The following is a 20,563-nucleotide window of genomic DNA, read 5'->3' on the forward strand; positions in this document are numbered from 1 at the left end:
GTTTTTCCAAAATCTTCCTGATCCATGTTGATGACATGAGTGTAGACATGCTGTGTAGTGATTTCCGTGATTTTAGGGCAAAATCTGTAGGAGCAGTGTCCAAAAATGTGTTTTTTAAAAATCGGCCTGAAGGTGGCGCTATATGGGACAGATTCATGTTGATGGGATGAGTGTAGACATACTGTGTAGCGATTTGTGTGATTTTAGGGCAAAAACTGTAGGAGCAGTGTCCAAAAATGTGTTTTAAAAATCGGCCTGCAGGTGGCGCTAGAAGGGGGCCATGTGAGAAATGAGGGGTGGGGTCTCCGCGTTGCCTTGGCGGACGAATAGGTACCGGCCCCGGCTCTCCCGGACGCTCCTAGCCCGAGTTACGGCATTTTATGTGAGCTGCAGTGGAGGGGGTCCTCCACCTTTGGTGGGACTGTCGTCCCACCAAAGGTCATCCCCTTCTTCCCGACATTTCAAAGTTATTTGGCAATGGGAGATCAGTTGTACCAAAAGGGGCACTATGTCAAAGCTATAGAAAGCTATTCCATGGGATTAATGCTCAAGGTGGAAGACAAGGACTGCCTCGCTGAGCGATCTAAATGTTTCCTGAAGATGGGGGATCCAGAAAATGCTTTAAGGGACACTGAGGCATCTCTTAAACATGACAAGACATTTTACAAGGGATTGTACTGTAAGGCAGAGGCACTGTGCACCATGGGGGATTTTGAGTCTGCACTGGCTGTTTACCATAGGGGACGGAAGCTGCGTCCAAATGTGGCCGACTTCAGACTCGGCATCCAGAAGGCAGAGGAAACTTTGGAAAGGACTGTGCGGGGGAAACCTACCGGTGTTATTCATCACCTGAAGAAAGACAAAGAATACCTGGAGAAGTGGGACCTAAGGACCTAAGGAGAGACCCACCTGAGGAAGAGGACCTAAGGAGAGACCCACCTGTACAGAGGACCTAAGGAGAGACCCAACTGTTGATGGTGCCTGATTTCCTTGAGCTCTTCAGGGAGAGAGCCACCGCCCCCTTCTTTGTGTTCCAGGTGTTCTGTGTGGGGCTGTGTCTGGATGAGTACTGGTACTATAAGGACCATAAGCTGGACTTTGCCATGTCTACATACCGGTACCTAAATATTAGAATACATGAGGATAGTGCATTCTAATGACCCTGAAAGGTCATGTTAAGATACTTTGAAGACAAAGTCATTCAAAAAGACAAGTCTGGCATGTGGCAGAGTGTTATTTCTGTTGGGACGATATTTGATGTCTTCTTGCAAATGATGGCTGAGAAGCCCAAGACCAAAGAGCATGAAGAGCAGCTGGAAGGTCATGCACAGTTTCTATTGCTTTACTTTAACCACAATGACAAAAGGATCTGTAGAGTTGCAGACAAATACTGGACTTGTTTGGTCGAGACTTTCCCACATCTGCTGTGGAGTGGTTCTAGACATTCTAGACATCTTGCAAACATTCTCTCTGTCACTCAGTGCTGACATCCGCAAGGATCTGCCAAACATGACATTATTATAGGTATCACCTTCATGATCACTGTCCCAGTTTAGCCAGAAAGCCGGCAAGATGAGAGACCGATTGTACAAAATTCAACAGTAGTTGCAGATCCAAAGAGGAGAAGGAGGTTCTACTGTATTTTCACTCCCATGAAGTGTCCAGGATATGGGGTTGGTTAGGCGTGGTAAAGCTCGTACTTCGATCTACATGATAATCATAAGCTGTTTATTTATATTCTTTGAATTTCAAAATTGTCTTGAGCTGGATATCTCTATAATACATGAAAACAAACCACACTTTTAGACAGGGCCCTGTGATTAAAGCACTCTGTCTAAAAGTGTGGTTTGTTTTCATGTATTATAGATAATACATGACTCATACAATTGAGAAATTCAAATGAACTATTTTGAAATTCAAGGTTAGCACCGCTCAATATTTTTTTATTACGTAATTTAGGCGGCCTAAACGCGTTCTAAATCAGAGTTAACCAATCGGGTGCCTATGTGACTATGACGTCATGGACAGATCAACAGAATTGAAGTGTTTCATTGGTCTAGTGGACTCATGTCATCATCATTTGTGATAAGCTGTTTATTTATATTCTTTGAATTTCAAAATTGTCTTGAGCTGGATATCTCTATAATACATGAAAACAAACCACACTTTTAGACAGGGCCCTGTGATTAAAGCGCTCTGTCTAAAAGTGTGGTTTGTTTTCATGTATTATAGATAATAATACATGACTCATACATTTGAGAAATTCAAATGAACTATTTTGAAATTCAATGTTAGCACCGCTTAATAATTTTTTATGACGTAATTTAGGCGGCCTAAACGCGTTCTAAATCAGAGTTAACCAATCGGGTGCCTATGTGACTATGACATCATGGACAGATCAACAGAATCGAAGTGTTTCATTGGTCTAGCGGACTCATGTCATCATCATTTGTGACATCATTTTTTCTAAGCGGTCTATAGGAGCGGTTAGCACCGCTCAAAAATGCACCACTATTAAGCCTCGAACAGAGTCGGGTGGAAGGCTATCCACCGTGGTGTAGTGTGGTGTAGTCTTTTTGAGCGTTAATGTTGTAGTTTTATGACTCAAAAAGACTACACCGCACTCCACCGCGGACCCGGCTCTGATAGAGGCTTTAGATTACCACGACGGTTATGTTTGTTGCTTATTTCTTTAGATCCAGACCTTCAAGGACATCATCCTGGAGAAGGACAAGCAGCTGACGGAGCTCAACCAGATGCACGAACAGGAGCTGTTCAGACTGGCGGCCAAGTCTGACGCCAGTGCTGACCTGGAGCAGGTAACGCAGCAACACTCCATGCATTGGTTAGGAAAGGCCTGTTTAAACACAGGGCACTGCTGCGTCTGCTTCCTAAACATGGGATGTTGTCATCCTGATTAGGGCTGGGCGATATGGAAAAATACAATGTCAAGATATTTTTTCCAAGCGGTATCAGGATACACAATCTCATCACGATTCTTTTTCATGTTGGTTTTTTTATGGTTATTTTTCAAGTTACTTAACAGTACAACCAAATACAAGGTAACAAAAACTAAAAGAAAAACAGACCATTTAGACCAGTGGTCTTTAAAGTGGGGTCCAGGGACTCTCTGGGTTCCTTTTGGGAGGTCTAAATTGACCCTTAAAAGTATGTAACTCTGACAGTTTACAAATTAAACCAAATGGACCCGTTAAGGGGAGACCTTGCCATTGTAAAGTTTGAGAACGACTAATTTAGACCAAAATGCCCTTTTTGGTCTAAATTAGATTTGGATTGGATTATTTTTTATAAGGCTCCCTCATTGCATCACGATATATAGGATATCTCTGAAAAGGCATATCGTGGAGACATTGTATATCGTCTCAACAATAATTATCACCATATCACCCACCCCTAATCCTGAAGCCTGATCCAGTGGTTCTCAACCTTTTCTGCATCAGGGCCCACTTGAAAACATCACCGCCCATCTGACCACTTAAAGAACTTAAAGGCCACACACTAAATAACATCTAGGCTCATTTTCCTACTTATATTGATCCCAAAAGACTGTCCATGGGGTCTGTTGGGCAGAAATGCACCTGTTGTCCAGTTTCCCCAGCAGAACCCAGCAGCTGTCATAGCATAGAGTGGAGCCTATAAGCCTATCGCTTTTACACTGTTTTTTTTTTTTTTTTTTCATGAATGTGTTACTAGATGTCATTACAAATACATCCATGCCTTGGTTGTCCCACACAAGCCACCACAGTCTCATAAATCATGTTTTGGGGTGAGCATTTGGCACATGTGCCAATCAAAGTGGCTGTACTGGCCAATCACAGTGTGTCTTTTCCGGGACTTGACAAAATGGATAACGGCATAACATCTGCTTAGCAGTGTGTGAAGGCTCGTGTGGGGCAACAATGGCATGGATGTAGTGTGTGTACAATAACTAATAACGGATACAAAAAATAATAATTAAACTTTTGAGCTTCTTTCAGAAAACTGTTGGTATTTTAAGACATTTGTAGAATGGGTCCTCAGGTCTTCATGTGTTGACCTCCACAGCTGCTGAAGGCTCTGAAGCAGAAGCTCCATGAGAAGGAGGAGGTTCTGCAGGGTAAAAACCAGGTGGTGGACGTTCTGCAGGGGGAGGTGGACACCAGGGACCAGCAGATCCAGGTTAGACATTTGTTGGATGCTTGTAGATCGGCTATTTTTGGTGAATCTTCCCCCCAGAATAGGCATGCTGGTGTTCAAGTGGTTAAACATCAAGTATACAGTAATTTTCAGTCAGTTCTGATGGAAACGGATATTTCTCCAATAGGATGTAAGATTCTGAAAATTAACAGGGTAATTCAGGGGTGCCGTGGATGAAAAAGTTATTTACAGGGGTGCCCTGAGTCAAAAAAGTTTGAAAACCGCTACATTAGACAATACACTGGCGCCTCATCTTTATACTGTCACATCTCAGGAGTTTTTTTGCACCAAGCTTTGAAGCATCTGCTCCTTCTGTCTCCCTCGCAGGGGCCCTGAGAGCCTGTGTAAGATCATCAACACGTGTTCTTTTTGCTATGTTTATTGAGCGGTGCACTGGGAAGGAGCTAAGCTCCAAAACATGGCTTTGTCCGGTTAATATTGTCCTCTCCATGTCCAGGAGCTGTCTGAGCGCGTGATGTCATAATGATGTCCTCTCCATGTCCAGGAGCTGTCTGAGCGCGTGATGTCATAATGATGTCCTCTCCATGTCCAGGAGCTGTCTGAGCGCGTGATGTCATAATGATGTCCTCTCCATGTCCAGGAGCTGTCTGAGCGCGTGATGTCATAATGATGTCCTCTCCGTGTCCAGGAGCTGTCTGAGCGCGTGATGTCATAATGATGTCCTCTCCATCTCCAGGAGCTGTCTGAGCGCGTGCGGAGGCTGCAGGTGGAGCGAGAGAGCCTGGAGTCCAAGATGGAGGCGGAGAAGCACGTGATGCGGGCGCAGCTCCGCGACCTGATGGAGAAACAGCAGGCGGAGGTGAGGCGTCTGGCGGAGCTGCACCGCGCCCAGATGGAGCAGGCCCAGCAGGACCTCCTGGACCAGCTGGAGGAGATGAAGAGGAGGACCACCACCTCCGCTGCACCACCCAGCCCCACCTCCTCCACCTCCTCCTCCACCCACCAGCCAGCTGCAGGCAGCGCAGCAGACCCAGCCTCCACCCAGAGGCTCTCTGAGCTGGAAGGTAACAGCAGGAGTCACGCATTAACTATTAAAAAATCACACTTGTGTGAACTGAGCGGTGGAGGCTGCATGTGTGCGTGCGTGCGTGCGTGTCTGTGTGTGTGTGAATGTGAGTGTGAGCGTGCCTGGCCTGAACAACAGCGCTCCTCTCTTAACATGTGTTGTCAGAAAAGGTATTGCAGGCTACATACAGACTCAGGCTACATACAGACAGACAGACACACACACACATACATACACGGATACACACACAGCCATGCTATGGAGACGGTGTGACCACTGCTCAAAAATAGCAGATATACAAGCTCACAGTGCATCACTCGGTGCCGCGCTGCGAGCTTGTAGATCTGCTATTTTTGAAAAGTCTTTATATTTTTTACCCGATTCTATAAATGTCTTCTAAATTGTAACGTTTAAAAAAAAAAAACAATGCATGTTTCTACGTCAGTTGTTCATACCAACAATGTCATCAGATTTTCCCAGATGTCCATAATATCCATCATGTAAATCCCTTTTCCTTTTTTCCCCCCAGCCCAAGCGAGACTAAAAACAGAGGAGGCCAGCAAGTCTGAGGCCAAGTTCCTGAAGATGAAAGCCTGGTCCAAGACTAGGATACGACAACTGGAGGAGGAGCTGAGGAAGAGCCAGGTTAGAGCCTTATGTTGATCTGAGGAAGAGCCAGGTTAGAACCTTATGTTGATCTGAGGAAGAGCCAGGTTAGAACCTTATGTTGAACTGAGGAAGAGCCAGGTTATAATTCACCGCTGCCTAATCAAAGGCTCAGAGCAGCTGCTGTATTCAGGCTGCACTGCGTGGATTTAGTGCCGTATCCAACATGTCTACCATGTAAACAAACACACAGTGTCATTTACAACTAAACGTTGCTCTCAAGAATGTTTTTAAAAACATTTGAGGCGAGAAATAGACAGAAAATGGATTCTATTTGACCAGCACTTCCTTGTTTTCAGCCATCTGTAAACAAGGAAATACTTTGTTTTGTTTTTAGTTTTGAGTCAAATTATTCCTTTTATTTATTAGCCGGGTAATAAGTGCGATAACTTCTTGCTGCTTGGTCATTATGGCTTATATGGACACTTCAGGCTGATAATTCCCCTCAGCTCTGCCTCTGGGAATTATCAGCCTGTCGGGTCCATATAAGCCATAATGACCGAGCAGCAAGACCTTATCGCATACATATTGGTCCATTGAAAGAATTTGTTGAATTTAAGGGTTATGGATGATAACCTAATCTGCAGTGAAATAGATAAATGATGGTATTTACAATCTGATCCATGCTCAGCCCTGCACCAATCAAAGACACTGGATTGGTTTAAAGATGGGGACTCTGGGGAGTAAAGATTTCAGATTCTCAACAAAAGACACCGGTGTCTGCTGTCTACATATTGACCAGACAGAGACAGAGGAGAAAGTGGTACAGTCAGCTGGGGCATTAAGGCCACTGTGGCCTCAGGTCATGCCATTGGTTTGAGGGGCATTAAGGCCACTGTGGCCTCAGGTCATGCCATTGGTTTGAGGGGCATTAAGGCCACTGTGGCCTCAGGTCATGCCATTGGTTTGAGGGGCATTAAGGCCACTGTGGCCTCAGGTCATGCCATTGGTTTGAGGGGCATTAAGGCCACTGTGGTCTCAGGTCATGCCATTGGTTTGAGGGGCATTAAGGCCACTGTGGCCTCAGGTCATGCCATTGGTTTGAGGGGCATTAAGGCCACTGTGGCCTCAGGTCATGCCATTGGTTTGAGGGACACAAAGCCAAACTGAGGGGCAACGGCGGCCATGGCATTTATATTAAAGGAGAACTCCGGACTAGCCGTTTTACCACGTTAATCTGATATTATGTCCATGAACGATCGGTAGGCCTACATTGTTATAGTGTTTATTTAACCTCCTCTAGGGTGGAGGTGATTTAATGGTGTTTATTGCGACCGTCAGGTCGCATTTACTACCAAAACCTCCACCGGCTGTCCGTCTGTCAGTCAGTCAGTCAGTCAGTCAGTCACACGTCACACTTTTTCCCTGCTCATATCTCCACAACCGTTGCCCCCATCCATGCCAAATTTTGCACACACACTCCTTGCCTGTCAAACTACAACCTCCAATCAATTCTCACAAGGCCCTCTTCTAGCGCCACCTTGAGGCCGATTCTTGCAAAACACAGTTTTGGACACTGCTCCTACAATTTTTGCCCTAAAATCACGCAAATCGCTACACAGTATGTCTACACTCATCTCTTCAACATGGATCTGTCCCATATAGCGCCACCTTCAGGCCGTTTTTTCCACACACATTTTGGGACACTGCTCCTACACATTTTGCCCTAAAAACACGCTAATCGGTACACACTTGCTCTACACTCATGTCATCAACATGGATCTCTCCCATTTTGCCCCACCTTCTGGCCGATTTTTTTCTACAGCCCTCTTTGTGTATACATGTGACCTGACGGTCGCTTATCTCCCGATTAGGGAGTCTTACTGGTTTAACCTCCTCTAGGATGGAGGTTATTTAATGGTGTGTATTTAACCTCTAGGGTGGAGGTGCTCCCCCAGACCTGACCTCCCTGAGGAGTCGCGTCTCCTCTCTGGAGGAGGAGAGGGAGGAGAACATGTGGAAGGTGGAGCGGTACGAGGAGATGAAGACCAAGAACGGTACCTCCTCCATCACCTTGTTCTGGTTTACTGCTGTCTTCTTAGAACTAAACATCCCTCAGTCAGAGGTGTTCAAGTGAAAATGTGTTGTATGTAAAAGGGATGGGATGATATGAAAATTTCATATCACCATTATTGTGACAAAATAAATCGCGATTTACGATATTATCGTGGTAATCAAAATCCATTATCATTGGGCGGAACATTTGGCAAAAAATAGCAGATCTACTATTTGTAGATCTTCCATTTTTTGTGAGCTTGTAGATCGGCTATTTTTTGGCAAAGACATAGAGAGTGAAAAAAAGACTATCAAGTACGTATATTATTAAGTACCTTTTACCAATTATAGAGGGTTTAAGTGCAAATACCGAGTGCATGACGGAGGACGATATCACAATAAATCAAATCTCCACGATACGATTATCGTGAGTGTATTTTAACACGATATACGATAATATCGCTTATCGTCCCATCCCTGGTATGTAAATTCTCTAGCTGTAGATCTATAACCCTAACCCTTTCCCCATAGACCTCCTGGAGGCTAAGCTGGTGGTTTATGAGGAGCAACAGAGAACTCTGCAGGCTGAGCTGGAGCATGTGACCAAGAGAGCTGCCTCTCAGGTTAGTTCTAAACCTAAACCTAAACCCTAAACCTGACCCTAAACCTAAACCCTAACTCTGAGCTGGAGCAGGTGACCAAGAGAGCTGCCTCTCAGGTTAGTTCTAAACCTAACCCTAAACCTAACCCTAAACCTAAACCCTAACTCTGAGCTGGAGCAGGTGACCAAGAGAGCTGCCTCCCAGGTTAGTTCTAACCCTAAACCTAAACCTAACCCTAAACCTAAACCCTAACTCTGAGCTGGAGCAGGTGACCAAGAGAGCTGCCTCTCAGGTCAGTTCTAACCCTAAACCTAAACCTAAACCTAACCCTAAACCTAAACCCTAACTCTGAGCTGGAGCAGGTGACCAAGAGAGCTGCCTCACAGGTCAGTTCTAACTAGACAATAGGTATATTTTTGGATTTAAAATGATTTGGTGGTGTCCGTATGACCACAGCACTTTCTTCGTCCGCCGTTTTCTTGTTTCTCGTTTAAGATACTCCTACATTAAGGATTTAATCAAAGTAGCTTAATAGTAGCTTACCTTTGCCATTTTATAGAAAAATATCCATCCATTATTTCCAACCGCAGTCTTGTGTAAAAGACAGGCGTATGTCTCATCGAGTTGTGAAAAAAGATGTCGACCTGGCGCTGCCGTTCCAATGAACAACGCTGAAGTTTGTGCCTCGCTTGCACCAGTTCAGATCATAGAAATGGAGAAACAAGATCCAGGCATAGAAAACGACCAGAACAGTGATCCCGCCAGCATTATTGTACGTGCGCTGACGATTTGGGGCCGCTGCTGCAGACACCCGCGCCACCCCTCATCTGCTCAGACAGGCTCTACCGTTCTTTTTTTTTAAATATTATTATTAGTATAAAAATAAGCTTCATACATGTGTTTCTATTCAAAAATGACCACAAAAAGCGTAAAATAATGATAAAATAATCATTTTGGCCATTGTCGGGCCGACACTTTGTTTACATTCAGACTAGGAGTTTATTTGTTAAACTGCCAGAAATTATCTAATTGTAATGATGAAAGGACCTCATGCAAAGAATCACATGCGAGCTTGTAGATCTGCTATGTTTGGAAAATCATGGAAATTTGAATTTTGACCCGATTCTATAAGTATCTTTTGAATCCTTCTAAGGTTTTTTGAAAAACCCTATGTTTCTATAATGTCAGCAATCTGACCATACATCGTCAAAGAAAAGGTCCTTTTCACTTAAATGGAGCTCCTTTAATGTTATATTATTATCATATAATGATTATATCATATTATATATTGAATGATTATACCATTTAAATCTTAGGCCCACTTGCACACAAACCCTCACTAGTGAAGTGCCACGGTCAGAACACCTGCTCACAGGGTTCCCACGGTCATGACATTCCTGGAAATATTTTGAAATTAGAAAAATATTTTTCCAGTACTGGAAAAGTTTTGAAATTGATCAAGGGTCCTGTAAGGTCCTGGAAAAAATTACCCGGTAATACCTCTGAAATGACAAATTAAACATTGGCCAAATTGTCAAATATTAGAGGGAGAAAGTCGTGAGCATGTAGATCTGCTTTTTTCACAATAGAAACGTGTTATACAAAATTTCTTAACTCTTAGTGCTTGTCAGGGTGCCGGGGTCCCCAGTTCAAATATGATTATTTCAGGGGTCACAGCCTGAAAAGGTTGAGAACCACTGGCCTACACTACCTGTCTTTGGGCATTGAGCATAGGAGTAAGCGACCTGTTATTGAGCTGAATTATTGTTATATCGCCCTGGAAATTGGGTGGAAAAGTTTTGGAATAGTTTTGGAAATTAATTGGTAAAAATGTGTGGGAACCCTGTGCTCACCCCCCCCCCCCCCCCCCCCCTCCCCCCCTCCCCCCCACCAGGCCAGTGAGTCTGGCAGTGCGGACGACACCCAGAGCCAGGTCCTGGAGTGGCAGGAGATGGTGTCTGATGCTGTGAGCGCACGAGACCGTGCACGAGAGGAGAAGGCTGCCATGACGCTTAGACTGAACCATATGGAGGAGGAGAGAGAGGGTAAGACCAGAGGATAGACACGTGCACGCACACACACACACACGCACGCACACGCACACACGCACACACACGCACGCACGCACGCACGCACGCACGCACGCACGCACACACACACACACACTTGGGCATTCACGAATAGTGATTTTTAGTATTCGAATTAATCGACCTCAAAGTATTCGAATAGTCGAATATTGGACAGGACTGGCCATATGACTGGCAAATATGAAGTAAGCAAGAGGCGAACATTGTGAAAATAGTAGATCTACATGCTCACAACGCAGCATGTAGATCTGCTATTTTCACAATATTTAACTGCGGAACATTAAATGTAATACCTACAATTCCAAGTGCTTGTCAGGGTGGGGGTCCCCAGTTCAAATATGTTTATTTTGGGGGTCACGGGCTAAAAAGCTTTGAGAACCCCTGGTATAGAGCATTAACAAATTCATCCACCAGGGGCATTGACAACTCATTCTTATGACTTCCTATCTAGCCAAGCTTTATAAACTATATAGTTCTTAAAGAGAAAACAATAAAATAAAATGTGCGAATATTCGACTTCGGTGAACAACATCGAATAGTGACTTTGATATTCGAATGTTCGAATATTCGAATATTTGGTGAATGCCCTAACACACGCACACGCGCACACACACACACACACGCGCACACGCACACATACGCACACACTGTTCTTCTGTTGTGTGACATTTGAAGCATGCTGTGGCTCTAGTTAAATATTTGTTATCATTCGTGAGCTGAGAAATAATCAAATGAGAGAAGTTCAGTTCCATTTCATGTCATCCATTTGTTTTATTTCATAAGTTGTCCACCTCACCCTGTCTGTACATGTGGAGAGAATGTTTACCGTTTATTTAGATAAAGGATTGTTCCCGAGTAGCGTTTCATTTACTTTAATCTGACGCGAGCTGCTTTAGAAATATATATATACCGTATATATATTATTTTAAATGTTTTAGTGCACTGCAGCTCAGATCGCATTCGGTTGGATACAGTGCTAAATCAATTATTTGTATCGCTCTGAAAAAACGAAATAAAGTATATGTGTCGTTTACATGAACATTTTCATATTCGCAAAAAAAAAATCAAATTTAGCGGAAATAGCAGATCTACAAGCTCATAAATGTGTTGCGATGTGACACGTTGTGAGCTTGGTGATCAATGCTCTTTTTTAAGTATGAAATTGTCAAATATGTCAGTAATTTCTTTGTATATTTCTTTTATATTTTCTTCTTTTTATAGCCAAACAGAAATGTACAAACACAATTAGATCGTTAATCACAATTATTTGACGATGACGATCACGATTAATCGTCATGTAAAATGTCATATCGTGACAGCCCTGATGATGCCCAACCGTGCGCCCAATCGGAGCTGCGGTAGATAAAAAAAAAATATATATATATATATATATATATATATATATATATATATATATTAGGGCTGGGACTTTAACAGATTAATTGCGATTAATTAATTACAGAAAATGAACGCGATTAAAAAAAATTACACAATTTAATCGCACTTAGTTTTTGCACCACAGAACCTTCAGTTTCGGGCATACCGATCATAGCGATGCACCAAACAAGAAGAGACAACAAACGCAACGGGAGAAGTAGCCGATCAGAGCGCTTTGCTTGGCCCAGTGGATGCGAAATTTAGATTTAAAAAACTCACTCGTACAACAAAATGTGTTTTACTTGAAAAAAATGCTTCTCAGGTAAAATATCGATGTGCGATAAAAATGCGATTAATTGCGCGATTAATTAATCACAGAGCCTGTAATTAATTAGATTAAAATTTGTAATCGCATCCCAGCCCTAATATATACTAATACAAAATTAATAAAATAAATACAAAAACAGCTCTACCACTCGCCTTGTGATACGATAACGTCATATTTAGGTAAATAAAACGCTACTCTGTAATAACCTCTGTGTTGACCTGAGCATGACTATTATTTTCTTTATTTATGCCCCGCCCCTTCCATCCATCCATCCTATCCCGTCACCGGATGTGATGCTGTCACGATGATGAGCGTTCGGTTGTGGCCAATCGGCTGCCTCCCCATCTCCTGGACTGGATGGGGGCAGCCAATCAGAACGGTTTTCCCATCAGTTTTGTGCATGCAGGCCCCTCCCCCCCGGTGCAGCGGTTACTTCCTGTAGCGTCCGTAGTTTCCTTCGTAAAGCTGTTGTCTGAGGAAACTACCGACGCTGCAGAGGTACCGTTGGCCAATCAGAACAACTCCTTTCTGTTTTCTGTCCTGGCATTCCTTTTTGTTGTTGTTTGTCCTTTTCCTTTTTTAACCCCCTTCTCTTCTCCATACCTCCCTCCACGTATTGTTTTAAGATTGAACTCGTATAGATTCCATAGGTAGATTCATAGACTTGCTTGACAGCGCAGTCATCAGATCAGTGCTGTGTTGTGGGATTCACGCTAATGTGTATTTTTCAGATATTTAACCCTCAATACCTAGTAAACGTTGTCTCTGTACTGTACTTATTTCCCTCTGCACCAAAACCTCTTTGCTGAGAATAAGATCAGTTGTATTTCCGGGTTTCTGACCTAAAACCGAGACACACAAACGCTTCTGTGTGAGAACCTGTTCAGTTCTGCCTGATGAATGCAACTCTGCCATTCTTTTGCGTTCCCTCACAATAACAGCTTGTTCTCATGGGCGTGGTCAATGTAGGGATTATTATTGTGGCGTCAACTGATGTTTGAGAACTTCTAGGAAATGGTTTGTTTTCTGCTTCTGTAATCATAGCATCCCTGTACCTGTAGCTCCTGCTTTGCAGCCTGCATGCTCTAAATCAATGGTTCCCAAAGCTTTCAGGCTGCGACCCCTCCAAAATAATCATACTTTAACTAGGGACCCTAGTTAACACACGTGGCATTGACATTACATTTAGTTCGACTCGGTTCCACAGATAAATATTGTGAAAATAGCCGATCTACAAGCGAGGCGTTGTGGATCGACTGTTTTCAAAGTGTTTGCCTCGTTCCTCGGTAATATTTGACGATTTAACCTCTGTTTGACCATGTGTATAGTAATAGTGTCTGTTGCTTTTCATGTAGTTATTCATTTTTTGTAGTTATTCATATAGTTATTTTAAAGCTATCATCGCATTAAGCTAATCATCTGTATAATAACTTGGCGACCCCCTAAATGATAACCACATTGTTGAAAGAGAATCGATGACCAAAACTTTGTGATTTTCCCTAATATGAACTGGAAAAACCGCTTTCACAACTTGGATCACGTTAGGGCTGATCAACATTGACCACTGCACTGAGACCCCCCCTCCCCCCCATTCCACCTTGCATCACAAAACGGATGGGAACGCGCTCTGTGCAAAAACCTTTTTGTCTTGATTCAGTCGGCATTGCCTGGCTTGCACTGCAACCCCCCCCCACCCCCCTCCCACGCTTCTAAATCTCAAACATTTAAACATTGAACACAGCCTGGTTTAGATGTGCATGTCTCTCTCTCTCTCTCTCTCTCTCTCTCTCTCTCTCTCTCTCTCTCTCGCCACACTGCAAGTGTATCAATGTGTAAACAGAACAGTAACACACACATATCAGACCCCCCCCCCCCCCCATCTCTCTCTCTCTCTCTCTCTTCTCTGTCTCTCCTTGTATTCCTTTGTCCTGTCCATCTTCTGTCTGCTGTAGGCGTGGGCGATATGGTGATAAATATCGTTGAGACGATACAATGTCTCCACGATATGCCTTTTCAGAGGTATCCTATATATCGTGATACAATGAGGGAGCCTTATAAGAAAATCCTGTTGAATTGTTAAAACCTGCAATTTGGTCTAAATCAGTAGTTCTCAAACTTTAAAACGTCAAGGTCTCCCCTTAACTCTGACATTCCCCTCTCTTCTCCCAAGCGTATTTCATTCTCTGTTATCTAGATTTAATTTATATACTGTCAGAGTTACATACTTGTAAGGGTCACTTTCGATCTCCCAAAATGAACCCAGAGATACGATTGTCTATCGTGCTACAGTTAGGAAAAAATATTGTGATATTGTATTTTTCCATATCGCCCTGCCATAGTCTGGTGTTGGATGAAAGACAATCTGCAGACTGAACCATGTGTGTGTGACAGTGTAGAGCCTGGTCCCTTCTCCTCTGTCTCTTTCCCTCCATCATCACCACCTAGTCCTTCTCCTCTGTTAAACCCATGGAGACTGTATCTTTCTGTCCTGTGTCTTCACCCATTATTACCTCATCATCAACTGTCCCCTCTCTTCTCCCAAGTGTATTTCATTCTGTTATATGATGAGTATACCCCCAATCTACAAGTGAACACGTGTTACTTAAGCTTTTAGATCGACCACATCGTGCGACACCATAGTCTCTAGATCAGTGGTTTTCAAAACCTTTCAGGTCCGGACCCAAAAGAGAGATTAGACTTTTGCATCCGGGACCCAGAACTAAAATAGCAGATCTACAAGCCCACAATCCGTTGCGAGCTTGTAGATAAGCTATTTTTACTACTTCATACTTCACATATATATATATATATATATATATATATATATATATATATATATATATATATATATATATATTGTTTGAATTTATGACATTTCTTTGATGTGTTAGAATCCTTTGAAATATATATATATTATTTAAATGTACGAAAATAACATGGGATTTTTCCTCAAGTCGTGACTCATAAAAGTCGGTCCAATTGTTTGGGAACCACTGCTCTACATCAGGGGTTTTCAAAGTGGGTGACGGGGCACCCTGGGGTGACGAGGCACCCCGGGTGATGGGGCACCCTGGGGTGACGGGGCACCCTGGGGTGCCGCGACGGCAGTCCAGGGGTGCCACAAGATAATTTGATAATATTTGGAATTTATTTGGACACTTGAAAAAATATTTAGTATCATTTTAAACTTGAAGTACAAAGTTATTTTCAGTCAGTTCTAACCAAAATGGTTTTATCTCAACGTTTTCCTTGCAACATAATCACTAAAATATCGTCACTGTCGGGCAGAAACCTCGTATCTCCCAAGTTTCAAATGTGTACGTCTTTTGGTAAAGCAAAGCCCTGCTTCATCATACTAGACTGTCGCACAAAACTAGTGAAAACAGCCGATCTACAAGCACACAACGCATCGCGAGGCGTTGTGTGCTTGTAGATTGGCTGTTTTCACTAGTCTAGTCCATTTTATAGATGATAAATATTTGGACATGCAAGGTTTACACCCAGCAACAACAATATGCTGTGAATATAAGGTGCTGGGAGTGAAAATTATAATGTAGGGGTGCCTTGGATTAAAACAATATTCATGGGGTGCCCTGAGACAAGAAAGTTTGGGAATCACTGCTCTATACATCTCTTTCTTCTGATCATCTACTCCATCCATTCCTCCGTCTCTGAACCCCCCGGCCCGGCCCGGCCCGGCCCTCCTCTACACGTAACGGCCCATAACATATAAAACACATTCGGTCACCCCACCCACCCCCCCCTCCCTTTCCCCTGTGGCACAAAACTGATTGAGGATGACTGGTTCTTTCCTGGCTGCCCTGATCCAGCGCTGGCCAGCCGGCAGCAGGAGTTGGAGGAGGAGTTGTCCCAGGCCAGGGGGGCCGCGGCCGGGCCACACAGGCCCAGGAAACACCCTGGTCCCACTGGGGCCCAGCGCAGCCTGCAGGTACGTGATGCATAAGAAAACATATATATTTACTATAATTACTTTTTTTTTTACCCAGTGCCAATTGCCTATGTAATCCTGGGCTCTGCTCTCCCCCTGCCGCGCCTGGGGAGACAACGGACTGACCTCATGCTTCCTTCTATGTATGAGGAGTCCAAGTTTTCTTTTCACCTGACAGGGGGGATTTCCCCGGTTTGGACGTAGCGCGTCACGTGGAAGGAACACGTTATTCCAACCAGTTCCTTTCCCCTCCATCAGGTGCCCTGGCTGGCCAGGGGGAGGCAGTATAGAGACCAGGATTACTGCATGTTTTTGTGAGGGTATCAACCCCTAGGAGACACGGGGAGAACATGCGGCACTCGGTGCCGCGCTGTGAGCTTGTAGATCTGCTATTTTTCAATAGTTAAAGCATTCAATAATTCTAGGCCTAAATGTGTTTAAGCGTTGCTCTGTGTGTGTGTGTGTGTGTGTGTGTGTGTGTGTGTGTGTGTGTGTGTGTGTGTGTGTGTGTGTGTGTGTGTGTGTGTGTGTGTGTGTGTGTGTTGCGTGCATTCCCCACAGGAGGACTTTGAGTTGGACGCTCAGCCCGGGGTGATGAGGTTCCACCCCTCGCCTGCGGGGGGCAGCGGCTCTGAGAGCACCACCCCGATGGAGGAGGAAGGGGAGAACATGGGAGGTTGGTGGCCAGAGTACTCTTCTTCTACCACCCCTGACAACACAGGTGTGGCACCCCCTGCTGGGCAGTTTACAACTAGCATGCACCCTGTCATCATTATTATTATTATTATTAACACACCATGTTGGGTGGTTTCTGCTCTTCAGTTATCATTGGTTTGGACGTGTTTTTGTGGTAATTTGTCAACGTAACACCCGCCGCCGCTGGTTGTGTTTTAAATGTGGTTTTGGCTGTTTTGGTGTTTATTTTATTTTTTTGTTTCTAACCAACTGAAAAAAGGCAGGGTCCAAATAAGACCCGTGGTGTGTATCATCTCGGTGTGTATCTGGGCATGAAATGTGTTGGTTCAGTTTGACCTCAAATACTGTGTCTCGTCACTGTTGGGCCGAAAACCTTGTATCTTCATATGTCAACATTTTCTTTTTCTTTTAGTTTTTTTTTTTTTTTTTCGTAAAGAATGCCTGCTTTGTCGCGCTAGTGTAGCGGCGGCTCCAGAGAATTATGACTGGGGGGTTTATGGGGGAGCTGTAGTTTTTAGAGCGGGGGCTAATTCATTTAGACAACAGACGAAATAATGAATAGTACTAATATGACAAAACGTGATTCTCTCGCTTATAGGGTATTGATAACTGAACAGATCAGATCATTGGCAGATGCCAGCATCATATCTGTGGACTGTAGGTGATCGGATAGGGTTATTGTGAGGCTGAAGACGCTTTCCATCATAGTGTCATGCAGAACAAACTGTCCATAATAGTATTGTTTATATAGAAGTCAGTCAGTTGTCTTTCACATATTCATATATATTTCATTTATTTACTCCATAAATATTTTTTCATCACAATTGTGTTTGTGTGTGTGTGGGGGGGGGGGGGTGGACTCTAGCACGTCCCTGTGCTAGTGTCACACAAAGAACAGCCAGACAGAATTGTCTCAGTTAACTATAGGATCATAGAATGCAGAGGACAATTTCACCATAAATGTAAATCTCGGCGTTACGATTTTCTTTATTAGGATAAACGATGGTCCCATGTGAGTCTGAACATACAAGGTTTCCACCTGACCGTGATGACATAGATAACATCTCATCTCTGCGCTCAGACCCAGTCATACACATACATTATGACTATTATTGTTTTGCACTTTTCAAATTGGAAGCATTATTGTATATTTTTTTGGACACATGGCGTGCATGCTGGTTGGACTGGCCGTTATCTGTCATCAGGGTTCCCACGGTCATGAAATTCCTGGAAATATTTTGAAATTAGAAAAATAAAAAATATTAAGTTTCGGAATTGATCAAGGGTCCTGGAAGGTCCTGGAAAAAATAGCTATGCATTGTCTTTAGTTATTGATTTTGCTGATACCTCTGAAATGACAAACATGGGCTAAATTGTCAAATATTAGAGGCAGACATTGTGAAAATCGCAGATCTACATGCTCACAACGCCTCGCAATGCAAGGCGTTGTGAGCATGTACTGTAGATCTGCTATTTTTACAATAGAACTGTGTTAAAAAAAATCCTGTACTCTTAGTGCTCGTCAGGGTGGGGGGTCCCCAGTTAAGACATGATTATTTTGGGGGCCACAGCCTGAAAAGGTTGAGAACCACTGGCATACACTACCTGTCTTTGGGCATTGCGCATTGGAGTAAGCGACCTGTTATTGAGCTGAATTATTGTTATATAGTCCTGGAAATTGGGTTAAATATTCTGGAAAGGTTTTGTAAATGAATTGGTAAAGATGTGTGGGAACCCTGTGCCATCCAGATAAGTGATTAATAAGCTGTGTCAGCTCATATGAATGAATGTAGGTGCAGAGCTCATAACCTCATCCCTGGTAAGTTTTATGTTTTTGTTTTTGCCCATGGTTTGCATGCTTCCTGTTGCATGCTTGTGTTTCCTCCATTTCCCTCATCTTTCCTGCTGTTTCTAGGCTGTGGTAAAAAACGATGCTAGAGGTGTGGTGGTGGTTGGTGGGCTTTTTGTCGCGCTGGGACCAATTAGAGTTCTCAACGGGCCTGAACATTAAGACCCGGCCCTAACTGGGCCCTTCTGGGCCCTACTGGGCCCTACTGGGCCGGCCCGAGGCTCGGCCCAGCCTGAACAATTATCCATAATTTTAGGCCCAAAAACCCATCATTATCCGCTTAACCCATTTAGGCCTAGAAATATTGAATGCTTTAACCAATGAAAAATAGCAGATCTACAAGCTCACAGTGCAGCGCTGCGAGCTTGTAGATCTGCTATTTTTGAAAAAGTCGTGAAAATGTGTGCAATTTTTTGAATATATGTATTTTCAAAGCAAACGTTTGTTAATCAAATTTTGCTTCTGTGGCCAAATACATATCATTTTGGGGGTCCTTCACATGAAAAGGTTTGTCAGTATTCTCTCAAGAACAGACTAACTGAGCTCCATTTAAGTGAAAAGGACCTTTTCTTTGACGATGGCTGGCCAGACATAGAAAATAGGTTTTTCAAAAAACCTTAGAAGGATTCAAAAGACACTTATAGAATCGGGAATTTTCACGTTTTTTCAAAAATAGCAGATCTACAAGCTTGCAGCGCGGCACTCGGTGCCGCGCTGTGAGCTTGTATATCTGCTATTTTTCAATAGTTAAATACAAAGATAATAGCCAAAAACATTGGACGGCGACAAGCTAGATCAGCGCTACTCAACCCGCGGCCCGCGGGCCGCATGCGGCCCTTTCCGCATGTCTGTGCGGCCCGTCATGATCATGCCAATAAAAATAAGATTTTTCTAAGCCTGTCAAAGTTAACGCGTAACGCAAAACGCGGTGATGTTTGAGCCTCCGTGCACTCCGTAGGTAGGGATAAGAGTCAGGAAGCGAATGTAGTCAATGCATAGAGCACAGCAGTGCGGAGATGCAGGCGGCTACACTAGAGCTATATATATAGTACAACGAGACAGACAAATCTGCGGAGATTTTGCAGCAGACAACCACAGTCGGGCTCACTGGAGTGGAGACGCATGCCGGTCGTGCGATATATGAACGGTCGCGATCGTCATGTTTCAGGCTAATGAAGACGTAGCCCTTGTCTGTGCTTGTCTCTGCCTCCGCTGCTTGTCTCTGACTCCGCGACTCCGCCAGTCAGGACAGACAGTGCAAGCATGAACAGATCGCGCAGCAGCCAAGGAACTATGCTTATTACCACAAATCTCCTCCAACGAGCTGCTGTGTTTTACAAAGCTCAAAGCATCAAACTGTTTTACAAGTACAGTGCATCTGAGGCTGAGTTGAACTGTACTTGAGTTATTTTTCCATACAATAACTCTCTTCACCAAAAATAGCCGATCTACAAGCTCACAATGCATCTTGTGGTGATCTTGTAGATCGGCTATTTTTGGTAAATGTCCCCCAAGAATAGGGATGCTGCGGTTTGAGTGATTGAATAATAAGTATAAACGTTTATTTATTTAAAATTGTCCTATTAATGAAAAGGAGTGTTAGTGGCATAAATCATGAGAAAAAATACCTTTACATTGCCAAAGTTCACTAGCCTTGCATACCCAGACACAGGGGGGGTTACAAAAAGATTGAACCAGATCTGTTCATTTTCACTTAACATTTTGTGAATAAAGCCTAATTTGATAAACATTTCAAATGTCATCAATTTCATCATTCCATCCATGACAAT

General features: G+C 43.5%; 1 protein-coding gene across 1 annotated transcript in view; it reads left to right on the forward strand.

The window, feature by feature from the left end:
• The window catches only part of LOC308288942 (uncharacterized protein), a 97,546-nt gene that overhangs the window by 28,230 nt on the left and 48,753 nt on the right, over positions 1-20,563 (forward strand). The window contains exons 8-16 of the mRNA XM_080730416.1: positions 2,697-2,819; positions 4,066-4,179; positions 4,895-5,222; positions 5,754-5,869; positions 7,770-7,887; positions 8,417-8,508; positions 10,382-10,532; positions 16,110-16,228; positions 16,790-16,904. Coding sequence (XP_080586542.1) covers positions 2,697-2,819; positions 4,066-4,179; positions 4,895-5,222; positions 5,754-5,869; positions 7,770-7,887; positions 8,417-8,508; positions 10,382-10,532; positions 16,110-16,228; positions 16,790-16,904 — 1,276 coding nt within the window. The remainder of the gene's footprint in view (positions 1-2,696; positions 2,820-4,065; positions 4,180-4,894; positions 5,223-5,753; positions 5,870-7,769; positions 7,888-8,416; positions 8,509-10,381; positions 10,533-16,109; positions 16,229-16,789; positions 16,905-20,563) is intronic.

Source organism: Nannobrachium achirus, assembly GCF_963921795.1.
Source record: "Nannobrachium achirus genome assembly, chromosome: 7".
NCBI classification, from domain to species: Eukaryota; Metazoa; Chordata; class Actinopteri; order Myctophiformes; family Myctophidae; genus Nannobrachium; species Nannobrachium achirus.